At 38.0% G+C, this 20,276-nt stretch overlaps 1 protein-coding gene across 1 annotated transcript in view; it reads right to left on the bottom strand.

Moving 5' to 3' along the window:
* Positions 1 to 5,423: 5,423 nt before the first annotated feature.
* LOC149224202 (uncharacterized) overlaps positions 5,424 to 20,276 on the bottom strand; it is a 78,369-nt gene continuing 63,516 nt past the window's right edge. Inside the window, exon 2 of the mRNA XM_089388113.1 lies at positions 5,424 to 7,486. Coding sequence (XP_089244239.1) covers positions 5,612 to 7,486 — 1,875 coding nt within the window. The 3' untranslated portion in view covers positions 5,424 to 5,611. The remainder of the gene's footprint in view (positions 7,487 to 20,276) is intronic.

Below are 20,276 nucleotides of genomic sequence, written 5' to 3' on the forward strand. Positions count from 1 at the left end.
AGTGACATACACGTTCTCAGTTCGATAGAGCCTCTTCTTTACTGCCTCAAGCTTCAGCAAATTGTGATCCTGACACCTTTGCAGAAGCTTCAGGCCATCCAGATTAGGACGCAACTATGAATAAAGAATATCATTCATTCTTGACAAATGATACATGGGATCTTGTTCCTCTTCCAAAGGAACGAAAACTTGTTAGATGCAAATGGGTTTACAGATTCACGAAATATGGACTAGATGGAAAAGTTGATAAACATAAAGCTCGTCTTGTTGCTAAGGGTTTTTCACAAGTTGAAGGCATTGACTATACTAAAACCTTCTCCCCTGTTGCCAAAATGAACTCTATCTGTCTTGTTCTTTCCCTTACTGCCTCTTTCAAATGGGAAGTCCATCATATGGATGTTAAATCTGCCTTTTTGCATGGGGACTTGCATGAAGAAATCTATATGGAACAACTTCATGGCTTTATACAAACAGACTCAAGCCTTGTATGTCGGCTTAAAAAATCCATTTATGGTCTCAAGCAAGCCCCTTAGGCTTGGTGTGCCAAAATGGATATCTTTCTTTTAGATACTGGTTTTTCTAGGTGTCATTCTGACAATATTGTCTACACCAAGAAAGTGGGTAAGTCTCTTATCATTCTTGTTCTTTACTTTGATGATCTTATGCTTATTGGTAGTGATCCCAACCTTATAAACCATGTGAAGTCCAGCATTAAAAAGTAGTTTGAAATGACACACTTAGGACACTTGCATTATTTTCTTGGTTTTCAAGTCTTGCAATCCAAGGAAGGTATTTCACTTTCCCAGTCCAAGTATGCATGTAATCTTCTATGCCACTTTAACATGGAAGACTGTAAGCTAGCCCTTCTCCCTTTCAATCTGGAGCCAAACTTTCAGTCACTTGTACTTCCCCTGAAGTTGATGCTACCTTATACCGTCAGATTGTAGGAAAACTTTTAAATCTGGCTCATACCCGTCCTGACCTTTCCTTTGTTGTTGGCCTTATTGCTCGGTTTATGCAAAACCCACATGAAAGTCATTGGAAAGCGGCTAAAAGAATACTTCGTTATGTTTGAGGTACAGTTCAATTTGGGATTCATTACAGTGTAGAAGCATCTCCTTTATTGGTTGGTTTCACTGATTTTGATTGGGTTGGCGACCCTGATGATAGGAAGTCTACTGCAGGTTATGTCTTCACTCTTGGTTCTGGACCTATTACATGGGCTTGCAAGAAACAAAGTGCCATTTCTCTTTCTTCAGCAGAAGCAGAGTATCGTGGCACCATAGAAGCTAGTAAGGAAGTCATGTGGCTTCGTCAAATCCTGTCAGAGTTTGGCTTTCAGCAGCAGCATCCGACTACACTTTGGTGTGATAATCAAAGTGCCATTCAACTATGCAAAGATCCAGTCCAACATCAACGCAGAAAACACATTGAACTACACATGCACTTCATCGGAAAGCTCATTCATGACCATGTTCTTGAAGTGAAATATTGTTCAACCGATGATCAAGTTGCAGACATCTTTACAAAGGCCCTCACAGAGGCGAAGTTTACTAAACTTCGCTTTATGGTTGGAGTTTAGGAAGTTGTCACTAAGGGGGGATAGGCTCTAATGCCTCCTTCCTTCTCCTATTGTGCCATATTTGTACGTCCTTCAATCATATCCCAAGTTGTTCTTAAGGGGGGATGCTAGGATATTCCGACACATAAGAAATAGTTAAGTATAACTTGGACTAGTATAGAGTTAGGTAAAGTGTGTTTCTTTACTATGTACTTTTGTAACTTACAATCTAACGGTCACGATATGTTCTAGACATGAAGTGATCTGACGGTTCATTCTCTCCTCAGTATTACCGACACTTGATCCATGGCTTAACACCCGATTGGTCCATGATCTCTATTTAAAGAGCATGGAGGGTCATTTGTAGGGTGACCGTTCATGAGAGAAGCTTATATAAATTTTCATTCTTTTATTAATAAATTGCCTGAAGTGGTCACGTTGGCTCAGACCGTGGATTGTTTCCCTCTTTGAGGGTTTTAACCACGTCAAGAATACTGGTGTATTGATATGTGATCTGTTTGTGAGTGGTATCATTTGGTGTTCTATCTTAGGAACTTACGTCTATACCTTTCCTACAACCTGTTGGGGCCTTCGTTTTGAATTTTGGGTTTTTGTGGGAAGGAAGGCCAAGAACAGGTGGCAGGGACAATGGTTAGGGTTACGAAGCTGACATCCAAGGAAAGGGGCAGGAACTAAGAGTGAACGAGTAGTTGCGGCAAGGTGGCAGAAGAGAGCAAGAGCAACCGAGCAAGGGAAGATAGAAGGCAACCAAGGGCAGAGTCAGTCGAGTAGAATTGGCATAGGGAATGCAGAGCAAAAGATAAAAGGCAGAAGATAGCACGAGGAAGTGGTTGGTGATGAAGCAGACGAGCGAGGACAGGATCCAAAGAGTCTGCTCATTTGCAAAAAGGCGAGGATTGTCCTCTGCTCTGGCTATGACCATTCTTTATAGTTGTGCTCTTTGTGTATTTGATGAACAGGCTTCGAGCCTTTTGTAATCTGTTATGTACTCTCTTATATTTCAGTTAATGAAAGAAGCAGTTTGGGATCCATATTGTATTGTTGTGTTTCTTGTGGGTTATTTAAAATTTTAAATGAATGATCATTAGCCGGGTAGTTTCCTGTGATGATATGAGTAGAATAACATGCTTGGATATTACAGAGGGTTGAGTGTTATGAGCTATTGATGTTTGTTATTTGCAACTTCCTTGATACCCTCTTCGCCCCATCTAACTTCGGTCGTGACACACCTCGAGTAAGACTCCTTGCCCCTCCGGGTGAGGTGAAAATGTCAGCGTTGCCATAGACTACAATGGAGCCTTGTTGGCCCCTTGTGCCTGAATCCAGGGTCTCTTCCCTGTTGTCATTTACGTGCCAACACTAACTTTCTTTGAATAAGTTTTTATCTAATTACATGCATGGAAAACAAAGTTAAGTTGCCAATATCCTTTAAATGAAAATGGATGGTTACAATGGTTTTCCTTTAGAGAAGAACATGTGCTTGTGCAAGAAGGATCATAGTAATGTGGTATTTATTTTGACATAGTTTTGCTTATAATTAATGCATGAGTAGTATTGTTAGAAGAAGCATGTTGTGATATTTTACTTACGTTTCATGTATGCACATGAATAGATGTTGAAGAATCACTATTAAAAATTAATTATTGGTTCATAATACTCTATGTAATCATGATATCATGTTTGCTGACGACAACAATGGTAGGAAAGGATGGTGACTTGTGCAAGGATAGATTATGGTTAACATTGTGGCAGATAAAGAACTAATGGTCTATGCAAACGAGCGTGAGCTGCAAGATAGTCCACTGATGGGACCACTAGGCCACAAAGATATAAAGATTGAAGATTTGTGAGTAAATAATATCACGATGATTGTAATAGTTTTTAGCTAGATATGTTGTATTTAAATAATATTTCCTTGTAGAATTTTATGACAGTGGTTAAGGGATGGACTCTTTTATGAGCTATTGAGTGAGGGGTGAACACCCTCACGAGCGTCTAATAATAAAATTAAATGTTTGTTGGTTTTCACCCTACGGAGTTTCTAGGGTATATCGGTGTTCAATGATGTGATTACTTATTGTGTCAGTTTGATTACGATAACTCCTTGCATGATGTGATATTTATAATATCAAATATGTGATTAACTAATCTAGTTAAAGGAATTATGAAAATGATGCAAGATTATCTTAGAAAATTTATATTAATATGCTACAACAGTGGTTGTTAATGATTATGTAACTCACTATTCCTTACTAAAATTACTCTATGTAATGATGAAGATTCTATCTAAGAGTTAATGAGGAATCTGGAATACTTAGATAGTTACCAAAATTTCTAACTCCTTTAGTTGAAGAATTTGCAGTTTTTGTTACTATCATGGTATATTTCATTGAGCCATGTAAGTTTTCTATTTTTTTTAATATTTTAATACAAGCCTTTAACAAAATATTGAAATATACAAAGATATATTTCAATATCAATTTCATATAAATAATGTTAACAATAAATAAATAAATAAATTTAATACCTATTTATATAAAATAATTTTATGTTAACTTGAATTAAAATAATCACTTATTATTACAGAAGTGCAAAGTAAATGTTTAAAAAGAAATTTAAGATGGAATTTATATATATATATATATATAGATAAATAGAGAAAGAAGTATTAAATATATAAAAAGAGAGATATACTTTACAATATAAGATATGTATTTAAGAATATATTAATAACACAAAAACATTTTAATGTGACAATCCGAGTAGTATGGTACCATCAAAAAAAAACTATAACTGATTTAATGAGCCATCCGCAGTTTCACAGTCTGAATTAGTTCATACTTAGACATGCATGGCTTAATCTTTGAGACAAGCATATGACTACTGGCAGGATCAACCAAGTAGCACGTATGGACCCAAAAAAAAAATTTCAATGCTTATGTTCAGTAAAATATTTTAATATCAATAATGAATAGATTATATAAAACAATGGACCCAAAAAAAAATTCTAATATACACACATACAGATAGATATATAAAAAAAATCAAAATCGATCCATATTAAGCTAGATTTATTAAGTTATAAGGGGTTAAATCTCTTAAATGCAAATTTTTTTCAAATTTTACAATAAAAAGAAAAAAAATTACATTTCCAAAAATTCAATCCCCTTCACACTTGATAAATCCAAATTCAAATAAATCTACACTAATATTTATTTCAATTAAAAAAAAAACACGTATTATTTTATCTACCTTCGTATCAATAAAAATAAATATTGAATACTCAAAAATATTTGAAAAATAAAAACAGATGAAATTCATCAATGCCACAGTAAATGCAAATTAAAATTAATCGGACTTCCAAATCCCAGAAACCCTAAATTGCTAAATGTTAAGTACAGTCTTATGTTTTGATATAAAAATGACAAACCTGTCTTCTGTACAGTTTGAACTTACCATGGGTTTGTATTTATGTACCCTCTTCATAAATACCTTCTGTACCTTTGTATTTATGTACCTTCTTTATCCTGCTGGTAAAGGTAATTTTAGGTAATTGGAATTTAAAATTTCTGTACTATTTTAGTATTATCTAACTAATTTTAGAGACAAAAGGATTAAATAAAGGTGATTTTAGATAAGTGGAATTTAAAATTTCTGTATTATTTTAGTATTATCTAACTAATTTTAGAGACAAAAGCATTAAAATTTAAATAAATAAATGAATAAAAAGTTAACGTCCACGAGACTAGCTGTAACAAGACTAGCTATAATTTTTAGGACCACAACTTAAAGAGTCCAGTCAATGTTTCACAATGTTTATCCTTTGGAGTTCTCACATAAATGAAATAATGTTAATATATATTATGAGGGATGAAATGTAACTTAATGTTTCAAAAGAAACTATGAGCGGTTCATAAAATGTGATAAATTACCATTTGCATATGAATGAAATAATAGAAGATAGAAGAAAAATAACCTGGTTAGCATGGTTTGCCCTGACATTGGAAGTAAGCAACCATCTCTTACAGATTAGTCTCTGTTGACACAAAGGTTGTCTTCAGAGTCTGAGAGAAAAGTATAGTTACTTACACTCACTGTCCTGGAATAGCAACCTTCAGTACTTTGATAATTATACAACTCTTGGGTGCTTCCCAGCCCACTCTGAACTAAATTGTTTTTGACAACAATATAGCCCTCTGCATCTTGAGTATTATTCACAAAGCTGAAAAAGCTACCAGTAGGGACATCAATGGATACATATTTATTAAATGCATTTGTGAAATTTGCCATCTCCATATATGTACCATTTCCTTTGTCCACATTAGCAACATCCATATACAAGGGGAAAAAGGTATCAGTCTTAGAAGATAATATTATTCCTTTGGCAGTCTCCACAATAACCTTCCTGTTGGTTGTTATTGCTTGATGCACAATCTGTACATCTGCATTTCTTTTAAAAGTGATTAAATTATCAAACTTGAACTCTTGCCAAGTATGAGTAATGAGCATTCCATGAGAGGATTCTACCCAGCCAGAGGAAGAGATCTTCCTATTTGCAGATGTGTGAAATGATCCCTCCAACCCTTTGAAGTTTGACACAGCAGACAACTCCAAAATGGGTTCCTTATGCTCAATCAATCGCCCTGTGATTGGACTGCTAGATTTCTCATCAAGCCACAGGTGCAAATTTCCATCTACAAACCAGACATCCAGAGCATTGGTCACGCCAAAACCGAATGTGTGTTCTTTTCCATCCAACAGTTTACCCAAAAAGGGTGTAACCTCAATATCATAGCTGGGCAGATCAAATGACCCAATACCAGTAACAGGGCGCCAGAACAGTGGATTCATCCCTCCTGTGTAAACGACAGGAAAAGGCCACACAGCACCTACAAGGATCCCATCGACGAAAACCATTACCTCTCTAAAAGGCCCATTACCAGGTGTGCTACTCAAATTGTTTGACTCAATATACTCATTGGGGGGATTGGAGTACCAGGACTCATCACTAGAATGGAAAGAAACAAAAATCTCCAAAACTGCCTTGTAAGCATTAGGTGGTATTTGCAACGACTTTGAATGCACATCAGACGAATTTATTTGAAACCAGGCTCCCCCAATCTGAGAACTAGGCAACGAAATAGGCAGAATGACATCTGCAAACCCTGGGTTATCAAACCCTTCTTTGTCATTACCCCCATAAAAATGAAATGTTATATTCACATGATAAACCCCAGTATAAATCGTATTAACTACGTTATTAAGTTGAATTTCAAGGGTTTGGGGCTTATGTAACAATGAAGAATACCTAGTAATATCCTTGAGAACAATCCATTCAATTCCTCTGGGAGTCGGCTCTGCTGTGCACGTTCGAAGGATCTCCACTCCACTCAACCACACGCCTGCAATTCGATCAAACTGCCTCCCCCTACACGTTGCCTTCCATTCCATCACCACTTTCCTCCAATTCTTCTGACATTTTGGGGGTGAGCTAAACTCTACTAACACTGGAGGCTCACCATATGTGAACCCAAAATCGCGCTGTAAGACTTGCACAGAGCAGGGCTTTTCCTTCGGAAGCTTAATGGGTTTTGTAACCTCGAAATATAGCAATGGATGGTCATGAGTTCCAGACTGACTTGCCTGGTATGTGCCTGCTTGAACTGCTGATGAAGTGGAGACCTCCTTATGTTTGCGAATGTCGACAATGGCAAGAGTTCGAGTCGCCACAAGTATCATCACCAGAGACCAACGTCTGTAACAAATGGAAACTAAACAGAGTCTACCGATGAATCCATATTCAGAAGAAAATGTCGCCATAGCTGCCCTTTCTATTTTTACAAATAAATTATGAATCCGGATTGAACATTCGAAATTCATTTCTAAGTTATAAGAGAAAATGTGAATTGTCGATCACGTGTCGTGGTTGAGATCTTGGTAGACAAAGTTTTCAGGATTTGGTTGAGATGTAACCTAGTGGTTGAGATTTTGATAGGGAAGATTTTAAGTATAGAAGGGAACTTTTTATTATTTGATTTTAATTTATTTAGTATAACTTACCTCTCGATACTCACGCTCATGTGTTAAAATTTTCAAAACATTTTTTTTTTTAAGATAAAAGAAAATCATAGTACCATAATATTAATTTATTAATATTATGGGTTATCTAAGTTTTTATTATATGTTATGAATTTAGGCTTTTGTTTATATTTTATAGATCTAAGTTTTTAATTATTTTGTTAGAATATCATTGGCCAGTGCTATGGTTTATCAATATCACATGCCCAAAAACCATAACTTATTTCACGATCAAAACATTTTATAAATATTTTATTTTAATTTAATTTTATGACATTTTTGCTCTAAGAGGTGCTCTACAACCCATATAGGCTATATGTGTATGTGTTAGATGTAATGTAAGAAAGATTGTATGTCAACATTTGCAGGCTATATTATAACTAATAATAACAACAATAACTTAAAAAAACAATACAATCTTCCATGTTCTCTTTAGTCCTTCTGTTTGAGCCAAGTAATAAAAATAATAAAATTTAATATGTTATGTTTTAATTTTGTTTTTATCAATAAAATTAAGAAGTGTTTTTTTAAATAAAAGAAAATCATAATACCATGGGCCAATACAATGATTTATCAATACCATGGGTCATCTAGGCTTTTGATTATATGTTATGGATCTAAGCTTTTAATTATTTTGTTACAATACCATGGGCCAATACCATGGCTTATCAATACCACATGCCCAAAAATAGTAACTTATTTCACAATCAAAATATTTTATAAATATTTTAATTTTATAATATTTTTTAATTAAATCTAAAAGCAAAAAGATTATAATTACTTTTGAGTATATCTAAACCCTAGATATCTCTATCCTCACGACTACTAAAAATATTCCCATAGATATTAAATCAAGGTTTTAATAAAATTAAATATTATAATACTTTTATATATACATATGTGAACTTTATATATATAAATAATATTATAAAGAACTAGGATAGATGCATCTTAACTAAGCATTCAAGCAAAGAAAGAAAGCAAAGTGACTAACAATGATAGAGAAAAGATAGTGCATGATCTTTTAAGTTTTTTATTATTCTATTTTTTTACATGATTGATCCAAAATATAGGTTTAATGTTTTACAAGCAAGTATTTTTTTTTTAATTTAGATACTTTCTTAAATACAGTACAATGGGATAGGATTTAAGAGACATGGAGAGAGTGAGATGGAGGGGGGGAGAGAAGCAGAGGTGGGAGAGAGAGAAAGAGAGAGGAAGGGAGAGAGAGAGAGAGAGAGGAAGGAAGAGAGAGAGGAGGGGGGAGAGAAAGGGAGAGAGGGAGGGAGAGATAGATGGATTTGGAGGGGGAAAGAGAGGGGGGAGAACAAAGACATTGAGAGATAGAGGTGGAGAGAGGGGGAGTGAGAAGGAAGAGATGAACACGAAATGAGGGAGAGAGGAGACGAGGGAAGAGAGAGAAAAGGAGAGGATAGAGATAGGGAAAGAAGGGGAAGAGAGAGAGATAGGGAGACATAGATATGGAGGGGTGAAAGAGTTGAAAGCAATGAATGGTAGAGGTATGGGGAATGTACCCATCAACATTGAGTATTTAAACATGCTTGCATCATACTATTGCAAGCACTCATGGAACCACTATTGAATGGAATGCCCATACCAATGATACTTCTAGAATTTGGCATATTATAGGCTAATTGATCAATACTAACCATTTTTCCTTCATGAAGAAAGCAAAGGGATCCAAAGACCGAGAACACAATGGTGGTCATCACATAAAACCAACTATGCCCTAACAAAATATTATAGTCAGAGGGATATCAACTACTTCAATTGAAATAGTACTTCCACCTAACCCAACAAGAAAGGGGGCAATGATTGCATGGCACTCAAAAATATAGTGGTAAAACACTTTCAACATGGTGTTCGATTAGACAATCTCTAGAGAACCTAAAGCTCTCCAATATGACAAAAACATACTGCAAGTGGAGGCTCCTTCATTAACAACACAGTTAAAGATCATTGTCCCCTACGAAGATACTTGTATCTGGAGAGTTGTTAGGTGGAGGAGCCTAGGGTAACTTTGGTCAATGCCAAATGTAATTAAACATATATCTGTGAGATCAAATGCACCAATTGTAGTCAACAATGCTTTATGGTACATTGAATGGTTTTGAAAGACCTCAAGGGTAGACATAACACATGGTGCTTGAGTTATATCCTCAACAATAGTGTAATTGTGAGTATCTCGAACATTCAAGTTATGCATAAATCTTCATAAAACACACTTGGATGGGCAAAGAAGTTAAGAACTATCCGCAAAGGAACACCACACTGAGATGAAGATAGATCCCTATTAGTGGGGCCACTCTTAGAAATCTTTTAATTACAAGCTCTAATCTAACTATTGACTCCTTGGTTAGACATGTATATAATGGCATTCATGACAATCCCCCCTTGTGAGGGATTGGCCTATGTTTCCCCCTTATGGAGTTGGACGGTTTGTTGTTGCTACAAGGAAAATAATTTGTCAGTATGGTAGGTTGATGTTGGACTGCCTATTAGGATAAGTATCAATTAATATCTTCCATTTGAGGACATTAATAAGTAATATGGTCTCAATTGCAAATCATGCATGGAAACTTTAGTTTATTCTTCTATTTAATGCCTCTCACCTCAAAATTTTGATTAGGGGCAACCCCTTGCTTATGATTAGAATTCTTCTTTGTGCTTTTCTTTTTTCATCCAAGTTGTTAATCATTCTTCAAATTTGTGGAATACACAAAAGGAATGTTGAAGGTCTAAGTAGGGATTGTGGCATTTTGTGATACAAACACAGTTGAAGGTGCCTTAGAGAATATGGTCATTTGACCCATTTGACTTGTTAATTAACTAATAGAAGCATGGAAAGTGGAGCCAACCATGCTATTGGCATGTGGTTGTGAGGTAGGTTTGGATGAGTCCATTGATAGCCTAGGATCATGTAGGATTAAATCATATAACATGCCAAATTGAAAATAAAACAAATCTAAATATTGAGCATGCGGAGCCACCTAATCTTCAATTACAACCCCTGACATAGCCACATCCTTGGCAATTGGAGGTAATAGTGACTTCACTAGCCAATCCACTAGGACTTGATCCAAAATCTCAACTTTGATGAACCTAGGTTATTGTTTCCATTCATGGATATGATCAAAGATATGTGTGGAAATACTCTAATGTAAAGACATCAATAGCTATATTACAATCCCATATCATATTGAAAGTTGGAAATGTTAATTGACCAATAGAAGCATGGAAAGTGGATCCAATGATGCTATTGGCATGTGATCCTGAGGTATGTTTAGATGAGTCCATTGATAGCCTAGGATCATGTAGGATTATATCATATAACATGCAAAATTTAAAATTTAAAAATCTAAATATTGAGCATGTAGAGTCACATGCTCTTCAATTACAACCCCTGACATAGCCACATCCTTGGCAATTCAAGGTAATAGTGACTTCACAATCCAATCCACTAGGACTTGATCCAAAATCTCAACTCTAATGAACCTAGGTCGTTATTTCCATTCAAGGATATGATCAAAGATATGTGTGGAAATAATCTAACGTAAGGATATCAAAAGTTATATTACAATTTGTTGACGATGTTGGATCCGCCAACATTCAAGGGGATCTCCCCGGTAAGGAATCCCAACAAGACCTCAGGTCATTTGAAGGAGGAGTCCCAGCAGTGGGTGGTAGTGTAATGCCTTGACTGCGGTAGCGCATAGAGATAAGCATGATAACTTTGGGTTGAAGCAAGTGTGTGACCTTGCAACGAGTCAAGTGAGATGTATGAGGGTTCTAACACATAGAGGGGAAAATGAAGTGTGCCCCTTATAAGCCTATAATAGTACACAACCTGAAAGGAACACACGAGCAAAATGACATCACAAGCTAAAATGCGAAATAGTTCACAAATTAAAGTGGTGGTTAATCCAACAACACACATTCAACAATATTCATACAATTGCATACAAAGTAGTTCATAAACAAATGCATAAGTTAAACAACATACATTGCTAAAGAAACCAAAATAGTCCAACTACAATAACAACATATGCATGAAAGCGTGTTGGCTTTGTTATTACTATTATAAGAGAAAGTTTCATCCATACATACACCATTAACAGCCACTAGTCCCAATAGTGGAACATTACAGTCAGGAACACCTACTCCTCCAAAGAAGTATACTCACTCTACATTGTGGAGAAAATAAGGCTCGTCACAATACTCCCAAGCCTTTTCTAAGCCTAAGCCTAGCCAAAAACTTGGCTCCAAAAAGTTTTTTCTATGAGTTATGAGGTTCTATTTATAACAAAGTGTAGGGTGACCCTTGACATTCCCTTTTGTGACTCTTTAACTACCCTCATGACTCTTCAACTTCTTTACAAATAACTCATGACCTTTCACATTTCGCTAATAACACTTGGAATTTCACTTACAACATATTTACAAATAATATTACATTTTCCACATGTACCCATGTGAGACAAAATAGGCTAGAGACAGCCTAACAAGACAAAACACTATGACTCTGGAGTTTGGGGAAATACCAACTCGCAACCTCCACTTGATGCTTCTCGGTCACAAATTGATGCCAAGCTTATTACTATGCGATGATGTCCCCAAACTGCTTGATGGTGTCTTTCTGATAGCGAACTCTTGTCTCCATAGCTTCTAGGTATATGGTCTTGGAACCTGTGTCCAACTCATCCTGAAGCATATGCAGCATGGTGTTGACCATAACAGGACCACCAATGTACTTCTGCATGTTTTGTGCACTTAGCTCCAAGTCATCCTTGGTGGCCTCTCGCCTTAACTACTCCATGTACTTGTCGATCTCTAGCCAAACTTAGTTGTAGTTTTCAACTTCGGTGAGGGAACCAATTGACAGGATCCTATGCGTTCTCACCATGTTAAAAATAGCAACAAGAAATTCCAATTTAATTTGTCCTTGAATTAAATTGTGAATTAAATCGAAATTCTATTCTCATAACAACTTGTAATAGTTGATTAAGTTAAATTGACTTAATTGACTTATCAAATTCGACTTGGAAGTCTATGTAGAGTCATGTAGAGTGATCCCTAAATTTTAGGGGCCCAGGTTGAGTTATTTTGAGTTGTAATTAGATAACTCAGTCTAACTCAGTTATAGATGGTTAAAGTAGTTCTAGTTGTTGGAGGAACTAGTAAGAGGTCTAGTAGTGGGGTAGTGCACTAGTGCATCCTCAGAGTCACACCAGTTAACTAAAGACTCACTCATAAATAATCCATGCATGTCAATTAAAAGGAAGACCCAGTTGAGATTAGAGTTCAGGAGCAATGTACTATCAGTTGTATAATTTTTCGAGTTGTACATACGGTGCATGCAATCAGTTGAGGGCCTATGGATGGATTGCGCAGTTATGGAGAGTGGATTTCCCAATTAAATACAGGCTAATTCACTCAGGAATTGCGCAAGGAAGTAGGGGCTTGACAGGCAGCAGAATTGGCTAAGTGTTGTCTTAAGCTAGCTTGTGAAGTAAACAGATAGATTGTACTAGTGCAGGAATTGTTCAGGTTGAACAAGCATTGTATTTTCTTCTCAGAACTTCTGGTTAATGCAATATAAATAGTCGGGGTTTTTAGCAGTTGCTTTCCCCAGAGAAATATTGTGTTATGCGCGATTGAAATCCTTGATTTTTTGCTTATTGTTTTTATCGATCAATTTTGGTTTCCATATGAAGAGTATAGTATATTCTTATCTTGTGTTTTAGCATATCACGTAAGTTTTTTAATCTACAAGTAAAAATCTACATGGTATCGGAGCTTAAGACAGTATAGAAGAGGAGAATTTGAGTTTGTTGTGCAAGTGAAATCAAATTTGCAGTTCATATTTCAGAATCAACAATATGGTTTTCTACAGTTTGAGACTTGAGTATGCCTTGGAGGGCAACTCGAATTACAGAGCTTGGAAGGATAGGATGGAGGCAGTGCTGGAGGATAATGGCCTTAAGGAATTCATAGAACATGGCATTTCTAAGCCTCCAACATCTGATGCTAAAGATCTGGTTGAATGGAGAAAGTGTGTGGAAAAAGCGAGAAGGATTATCCTGGAAGGAGTTCGAGATCACATTGTCTCGAGTCTCCACGATAAGGACACTCCATCTGCAATGTGGAAGCCATTGACAGACCTGTTTCAAAATAGCAGTGACCATAGGAAGTTAGCACTGAAGGACAAACTCAGAGAGATCAAGATAGAGAAGGGTGACTCAATTCCGAAGTACTTGACCAAGTTCATCCATTGTCGAGATGAGCTTGGAAGTATTGATATTACTGTTGCCGAAGACGATATGGTGAGTGTAGATCTTTTAGGACTTCCCGAGAGTTGGCATAGTTACCAGGACTCAGTTAATGGGAGGGAGAAGCTACCAGATTGGGAGCGGTTGTGGTCCAATTTGGTACAGGAAGAGATTTGGCAGAACACCAGAGACGAATCATCATCAAAGACTGATGATGAGGAGAATTGTGCCTTAGAGGGTAAGGCAAAGAAAGGGAAGGGGAAGTCATCCCATTCCAAATCAAATTCTTGTCAAGGCGGCAAGAAGAAGGACATGTCGAAAGTCAAGTGCTTTCATTGTCACGAGCTAGGACATTTTTCCACAAAGTGTCTGCTCAAGAAGGTTGGTAAGAAGCCCTTAGGAGGAACAGAAGGTGAGGCTCTTGCCTCACAATTCAAACTGGACTTTACCCTCATCGTTTTTGTGGTGTCATCGATGATGGCTAGTGTATGGTACCTGGATAGTGGAGCTTCTTTCCACAAGACTGGTAACAAATAGCTCTTAAGTAACTTGAAGGAGAAGGATCTCCAGATGCATATCTAGATGGATGATGATGGGAGGTATAGTGCTACCTGGATTGGTACAATTACCTTTCAGAGGGATTTGATTTCTCCCTTCACTTTGCGAGATGTGATGTATGTTTCTGGTTTGAAGAAGAACTTGGTATTTGTTTCCATGTTGGAGGATAGAGGCTATGATGTGATCTTTAGTACGAGAAAGATGTTCCTTCCTCACATAGCCACAGGACAGGTGAAGAGGATAGGGGTTCGAGTGAAGAATCTCTACAAGTTGGAGGTAGAATATTGTGATGTCTTGAGCATGAAAGCAGAGAAGGTGAAGAGTCGAGACATCGGTGAGTTGTGGCATAGGAGGTTGGGTCACTTGCACCATGGTTCTTTGAAGATCATGCAGCAAATTTCTACTGGTCTTCCCAGGGTACACTTGAGTAAGTAGACACATGCAAAGGGTGTACATTGGGAAAGTACACCAAGGCTTCCTTTCATCATAAAGACAGTCGAGCACAGGCGATCCTAGATTGAGTTCACTCAGATGTGTGTGGATCGTTCTCGACAGCATCGACGGCCAAGCACATGTATTATGGTATATTTGTTGATTATTTTTCTCGTAAGTGCTGGATCTTCTTCATGCATAAGAAAGATCAAAATTTTGAATTTTTTTTTGAATTTAAAGCACTAGTCGAGAAAGATACTAGTAAGAAGTCTCATCAGTGATAACGGTGGAGAGTATGTGTCGAATGAGTTCAAAAACATTTGTGCATCAGAAAGGCATTCAATGAGAGTTGATAGCACCTCATAACCCACAGCAAAATGGTGTGGCTGAGAGGAAGAACATGAGTAGTGTGGGAGCGGAACAGGCAATGTTGCATGATCAGGGCCTACCACTACACTTATGGCTTGAGGCATGCAACATAGTTATTTATTTGCAGAACAGAAACCCTCATCGAATTCTTGGGATGAGTACACCAAAAGAGGCTTTTTCAAGGAAGAAACCAGATGTGGGACACTTCAGGATTTTTGGTTCAGCAGTCTACTTCCATGTAACCAAAGATGCATGGAAGAAGCTTGAGCCAACAACAGATTTGGGGATATTTGTGGGGTAGACTGATACACCTCACAACTATCATGTGTACCTATTGACCAACAACGTGACAGTGGTTCACAGGGATGTAAAATTCGATGAAGAGAAGGCCATGAGATGTTCCCTTGAGAGGGAGCTACAACTGCATGTGGTTGAGGAGCTCTTAGCTCCTAAGGAGGATCATCAGGATGATGTGGAGTAGCCACATGCAGAGGAGGAGGAAGTGGAGACACCCACTCTTGTAGAGTCTTCCAGAGATGGGAGAAAGTGCATCAAAGAGGCTGATAGGTTATTTCATAATGCTAGAGAGAATGTGGGATCACCCACATCACAGCGTGAACAGAGGAGGTCACTGAAGAGGTACACTAGCTACATGGCTCTGATGATCGAATGTGTAGAGATTGGGCCATCCTCTTTTGAGGAAGCAGTGCAGAAACCAGTTTGGGTTGATGCCATGGTTGAGGAGTATGACTCCATTGTCAGGAACAGTGTTTGGGATGTGGTCCCAAGACCAACAGACAAGTCAGTGATGAGTTCCAGATGGCTTTACAAGGTAAAGTAAGCAGCGGATGGTAGTGTGGAGAAACACAAGGCTAGGTTTGTGGCCAAAGGTCTTTCTCAGGTGGAGGGGATTGATTACGATGAGAATTGTTATCCTATTGCAAGGTACTCATTAATCTGATCCATTTTGGCACTGTCAGTGCAGATGGGTTGGAAGATACATCAGATGGATGTAAACACAACATTCCCCAACAGAATGATTGAGGAAGAGGTGTATATTGAGCACCCTAAAGGTTTTGAGACCATCAACAAAGAGTCGCATGTGTGCCGACTCAAGTGAGCATTGTATGCGTTGAAACAAGCACCCCGTGCTTGGTACACAAGGATTGATAGTTATTTCACCGGGTTGGGATTCACCAAAATTGAAGCAGATGCAAACCTTTACCATAATGTGGTTGAAGGTAAATTGTTGATTATTATTTTATATGTCAGCGATTGGATTCTAACAGGTGATGATAAGTTGATCAAGTCTCGCAAAGAGGATCTTGCAAGAGAGTTCGAAATGAAGGACTTGGAGCTCATGCACTACTTTTGGGGTATGGAAGTATGGCAAGGTGATGAGGAACTCTTTGTCTCTCAGGGCAAGTATGCCAACGAGATACTCAAAAGGTTCCACATGGAGAGCAGTAAACCCATGGAGACTCCTCTAGAAGGTAACTGGTGAAAAGAGGATGCTACTTTCGGTGAAGTAGTGGAAGCTACTATTTACAGGCAACTTGTGGGTTCACTCATGTATTTAGTGAACACAAGACTGGACATGTGTAATGCAGTTAACCACCTTATTCAAGCAATGGTTAAGTCGACCAAATTGTATTGGAAGGCAACAAAACATGTGTTGAGATACCTCAGAGGCACTACTCAGTATGGTTTATGGTACAAACAAACAGAGGGAGTGAAGCTTCAAGGCTTCACCAATGCAAATTAGGTAGGGAGTCCATCCAAATGGAAGAGAACATCAGGAGGGATCTTTAATATTGGATCAGCAGTTATTTCTTGGTATAGCATGAAACAGAGATCAGTTGCACTCAGTTCAACAGAAGCAAAGTACATGGTTGCTAGTCAAACAGCTCGTGAGGTTATCTGATGAGGAAGATTCTGGTTGGTTTGTTTGGTAAGCAAACGGATCTAACTATGATTTACTGTGACAATCGGAGTTGTATCAAACTCTCTGAAATCCAGTTTTTCATGATCAACCCAAGCATATTGATATCCAGTACCATCATCCTCGAGATCGTGCGCAGAGGAGAATTATGTTGTTGGAGTACATTCCCATAGAGGAGCAGGATGCAAATATTTTGACAAAGGCTTTGTCAAGATTCAAATTCGAGTTTCACAACGACAAGATCGAGGTAGCAGATAGTCCCTTTCTTCTTGAGAGGGAGTGTTAAAAATAGCAACAAGAAATTCCAATTTAATTTGTCCTTGAATTAAATTATGAATTAAATTGAAATTATATTCTCATAGCAACTTGTAATAGTTGGAAGTCTATCTAGATTCATGTAGAGTGTTCCCTAAATTTTAAGGGCCTAGGTTGAGTTCTTTTGAGTTGTAATTAGATAACTAGTCTAACTAAGTTATAGTTAATTAACCTAGTTCTAACCAATGGAGGAACTAGTAGGAGGTCTAGTAGTGGGGTAGTGCACCAGTGCATCCTCAGTGCCACACCAATTAACTAAAGATTCAATCATAAATAACTCATGCATGTCAGTTCAGAGGAAGACCCAATTGAGATTAGAGTTCAGGATAGTGTACTATTAGTTGTAAAATTTTCTAAGTTGTACATATGGTGCATGCAATCAGTTGAGGGCATATGGATGTATTGCGTAGTTATGGAGAATGGGTTTCCCAATTAAATACTGTCTAATTTTCTTAGGAATTTCACAAGGAAGTAGGGGCTTGACAGGGAGTAGAATTGGCTAAGTGTTGGCTTGAGTTGGCTTGTGAGGGAGAGAGATAGATTGTACTAGTGCAGGAATTGTTCGGGTTGAACAAGCATTGTATTTCCCTCTCAGATATTCTAGTTAATGCAATATAGATAGTCAGGGTTTTTAGCAGTTGCTTTCCCTAGAGAAATATTGTGTTATGTGCGATTAAAATTCTTCATTTTCTGCTTATTTTTTTTATTGATCAATTTTGGTTTCCGTTGAAGAGTAGAGTAGATTATTGCCTTTTGTTTTAGCATATCACATAATCTGTTGAATCTACAAGTAAAAATCTACACACCATGACATCCAAACCCTTGTACAAACATGCATATAGGATTTTATGCTGGTGACAAACGGGGCGAGTTGCTCATAGTTCTATATCAAAATTTTGACCTTTGCTTTGTCTAGCTCTGGCTGTGGCTTCATCATCTTCGTCAAGTGAAGTGAGGCCCCTTTGTACCGCATTGTCCACTTTTTCACATGGGTGATGTCATCATGTATGCTCTTGAGAGCTCGAACAAACTCTTTTCTCTATTGGTGTGGCCATGCACACGAACAACTTGTTTATGCACGGTGGAAAATCCGTCATAAAGCTTCTGCATGGTATTCTCAAGTGTTGCTACTTCAGCAAGTATGTCTTTCCTCATTTCTACCATCGTGGAAATTGTGCTCTGCTCTTTGTATTGTTATGCCTCTTGCCTCACCGCCTGCAGGTTCTTTGCCATTTGTTCATTTTCAGCTAACGGGGGCTTAACATTTGAGACCGTGGCTCCCGCATAAGCCAAGGTGGCATCGGCAAGGGAAATTGGATGCTTTCTGACATATGGCACTATCACCCTCCTTCATGAAGGCAGGTGATGCGTGATCATCTGTAAAGTGCTTCCTCCGCGCTTGTACAATCTTCTTCTACAACTGGTCAAATGATAGATTGTACACATCCATCACTGGATCATCATCAAGGAGAAAAACCTCTCCTTGCTCGCACGAGACTGGTTCTCACACTGGAGGTGGTGGAGACTGAGAGGTGACCTCGGGTACTCTCGGCATGAGGTCAGTGTCTTCATTCTGTGGCCCCTACCCCAAATCCATGTCTATTAATTCAATCAATTTCTCAATCTGCTGAGCAATCTCTCGATGCTACATTTGTTCACCTTCTTCTTCAGTTGTCGGTTGTTCTGGATCCTCAACCTGTATGGGCATTGTTTTCTCTGTCATCGCGCCTTGCCTTTCTTCTTCCTCCTCTTTTTTCTTCTCTTCCCTTTCTCTCCTTCTCATCTCTTAATCTTCCTTCAACTTCTTCTATGTTTCCTACAACTATAGTCCTACTTCTTGTAGCCTTTTCTTTTATCTCTTCCTTCGTTATGCTCTATTTAGTCGTTGATCCCTCTTTGCCTCTGCTGCCAAAGCTACTTTCTCCAAGATAGGATCTGCTCCCATCTTGTAGCTTTTCTTTGTCTCTGGGTTCTCAGAAATCTTCCTCTTACCCTTGTCCTGCACTGGCTTAGTGCTTATTGCATCTGTTTATGTTGTTGCATGCAGAGCATCCTTCCAAGTTGTGGCTATACTAATGGCTCGTGGAGCTTGGAGTCATTGTAACAGTATCTCCAAGGGTCCTCCTCGTGCCAGTGAAATGTCTCATGGATCCATGGATATTATACCTTCGGACAGTGGTTCTTGCAAATGTCATGGGGATCATATGGATTAAAGTCCTTGGTGTCGAACTTGAACTTCAATATCTCCTTAGCTTCCGCATTTGCATCTTTCAAGCTCTTAATCTAGTACAACCTAGTATGCAAAGGAAGAGCGAGCCATGGTGCCTTCTTCTTCATGTGCAGTCATGTTGATAACCCTGTGGAGAGGTGATATGAGACCTCTTGCGTGACCAAATTCTCCATGGCATACCTTGGTAGAACATGCGGAGGCTTCTCTCTGCCAAACACTTTGATGACGGTGCCACCGTGTGAGGCATACGAATTTGCAATGTTGAGTATCGCCTCCATTGCTTCTTGGGACATGCAAGGTGGATCATGCTCAAAGATTAGCTTGTACAATGAGATGATGAAATGGTCAGTCAACCTCGCCATAAATCCTCAGTAGCTGTAGTCGAAAAGCAACTTGCAATAAATGTTGACGGAAGTCTCTTTCAGTATCCATGTCCATCTCATGCCAAGAAAATGTTGTTGGGCAAAGATTTCATCTAGT

Source organism: Pinus tabuliformis, chromosome Q, assembly GCF_031772625.1.
Source record: "Pinus tabuliformis cultivar Carrire ecotype Pingquan chromosome Q, CPIR1, whole genome shotgun sequence".
NCBI lineage: Eukaryota > Viridiplantae > Streptophyta > Pinopsida > Pinales > Pinaceae > Pinus > Pinus tabuliformis.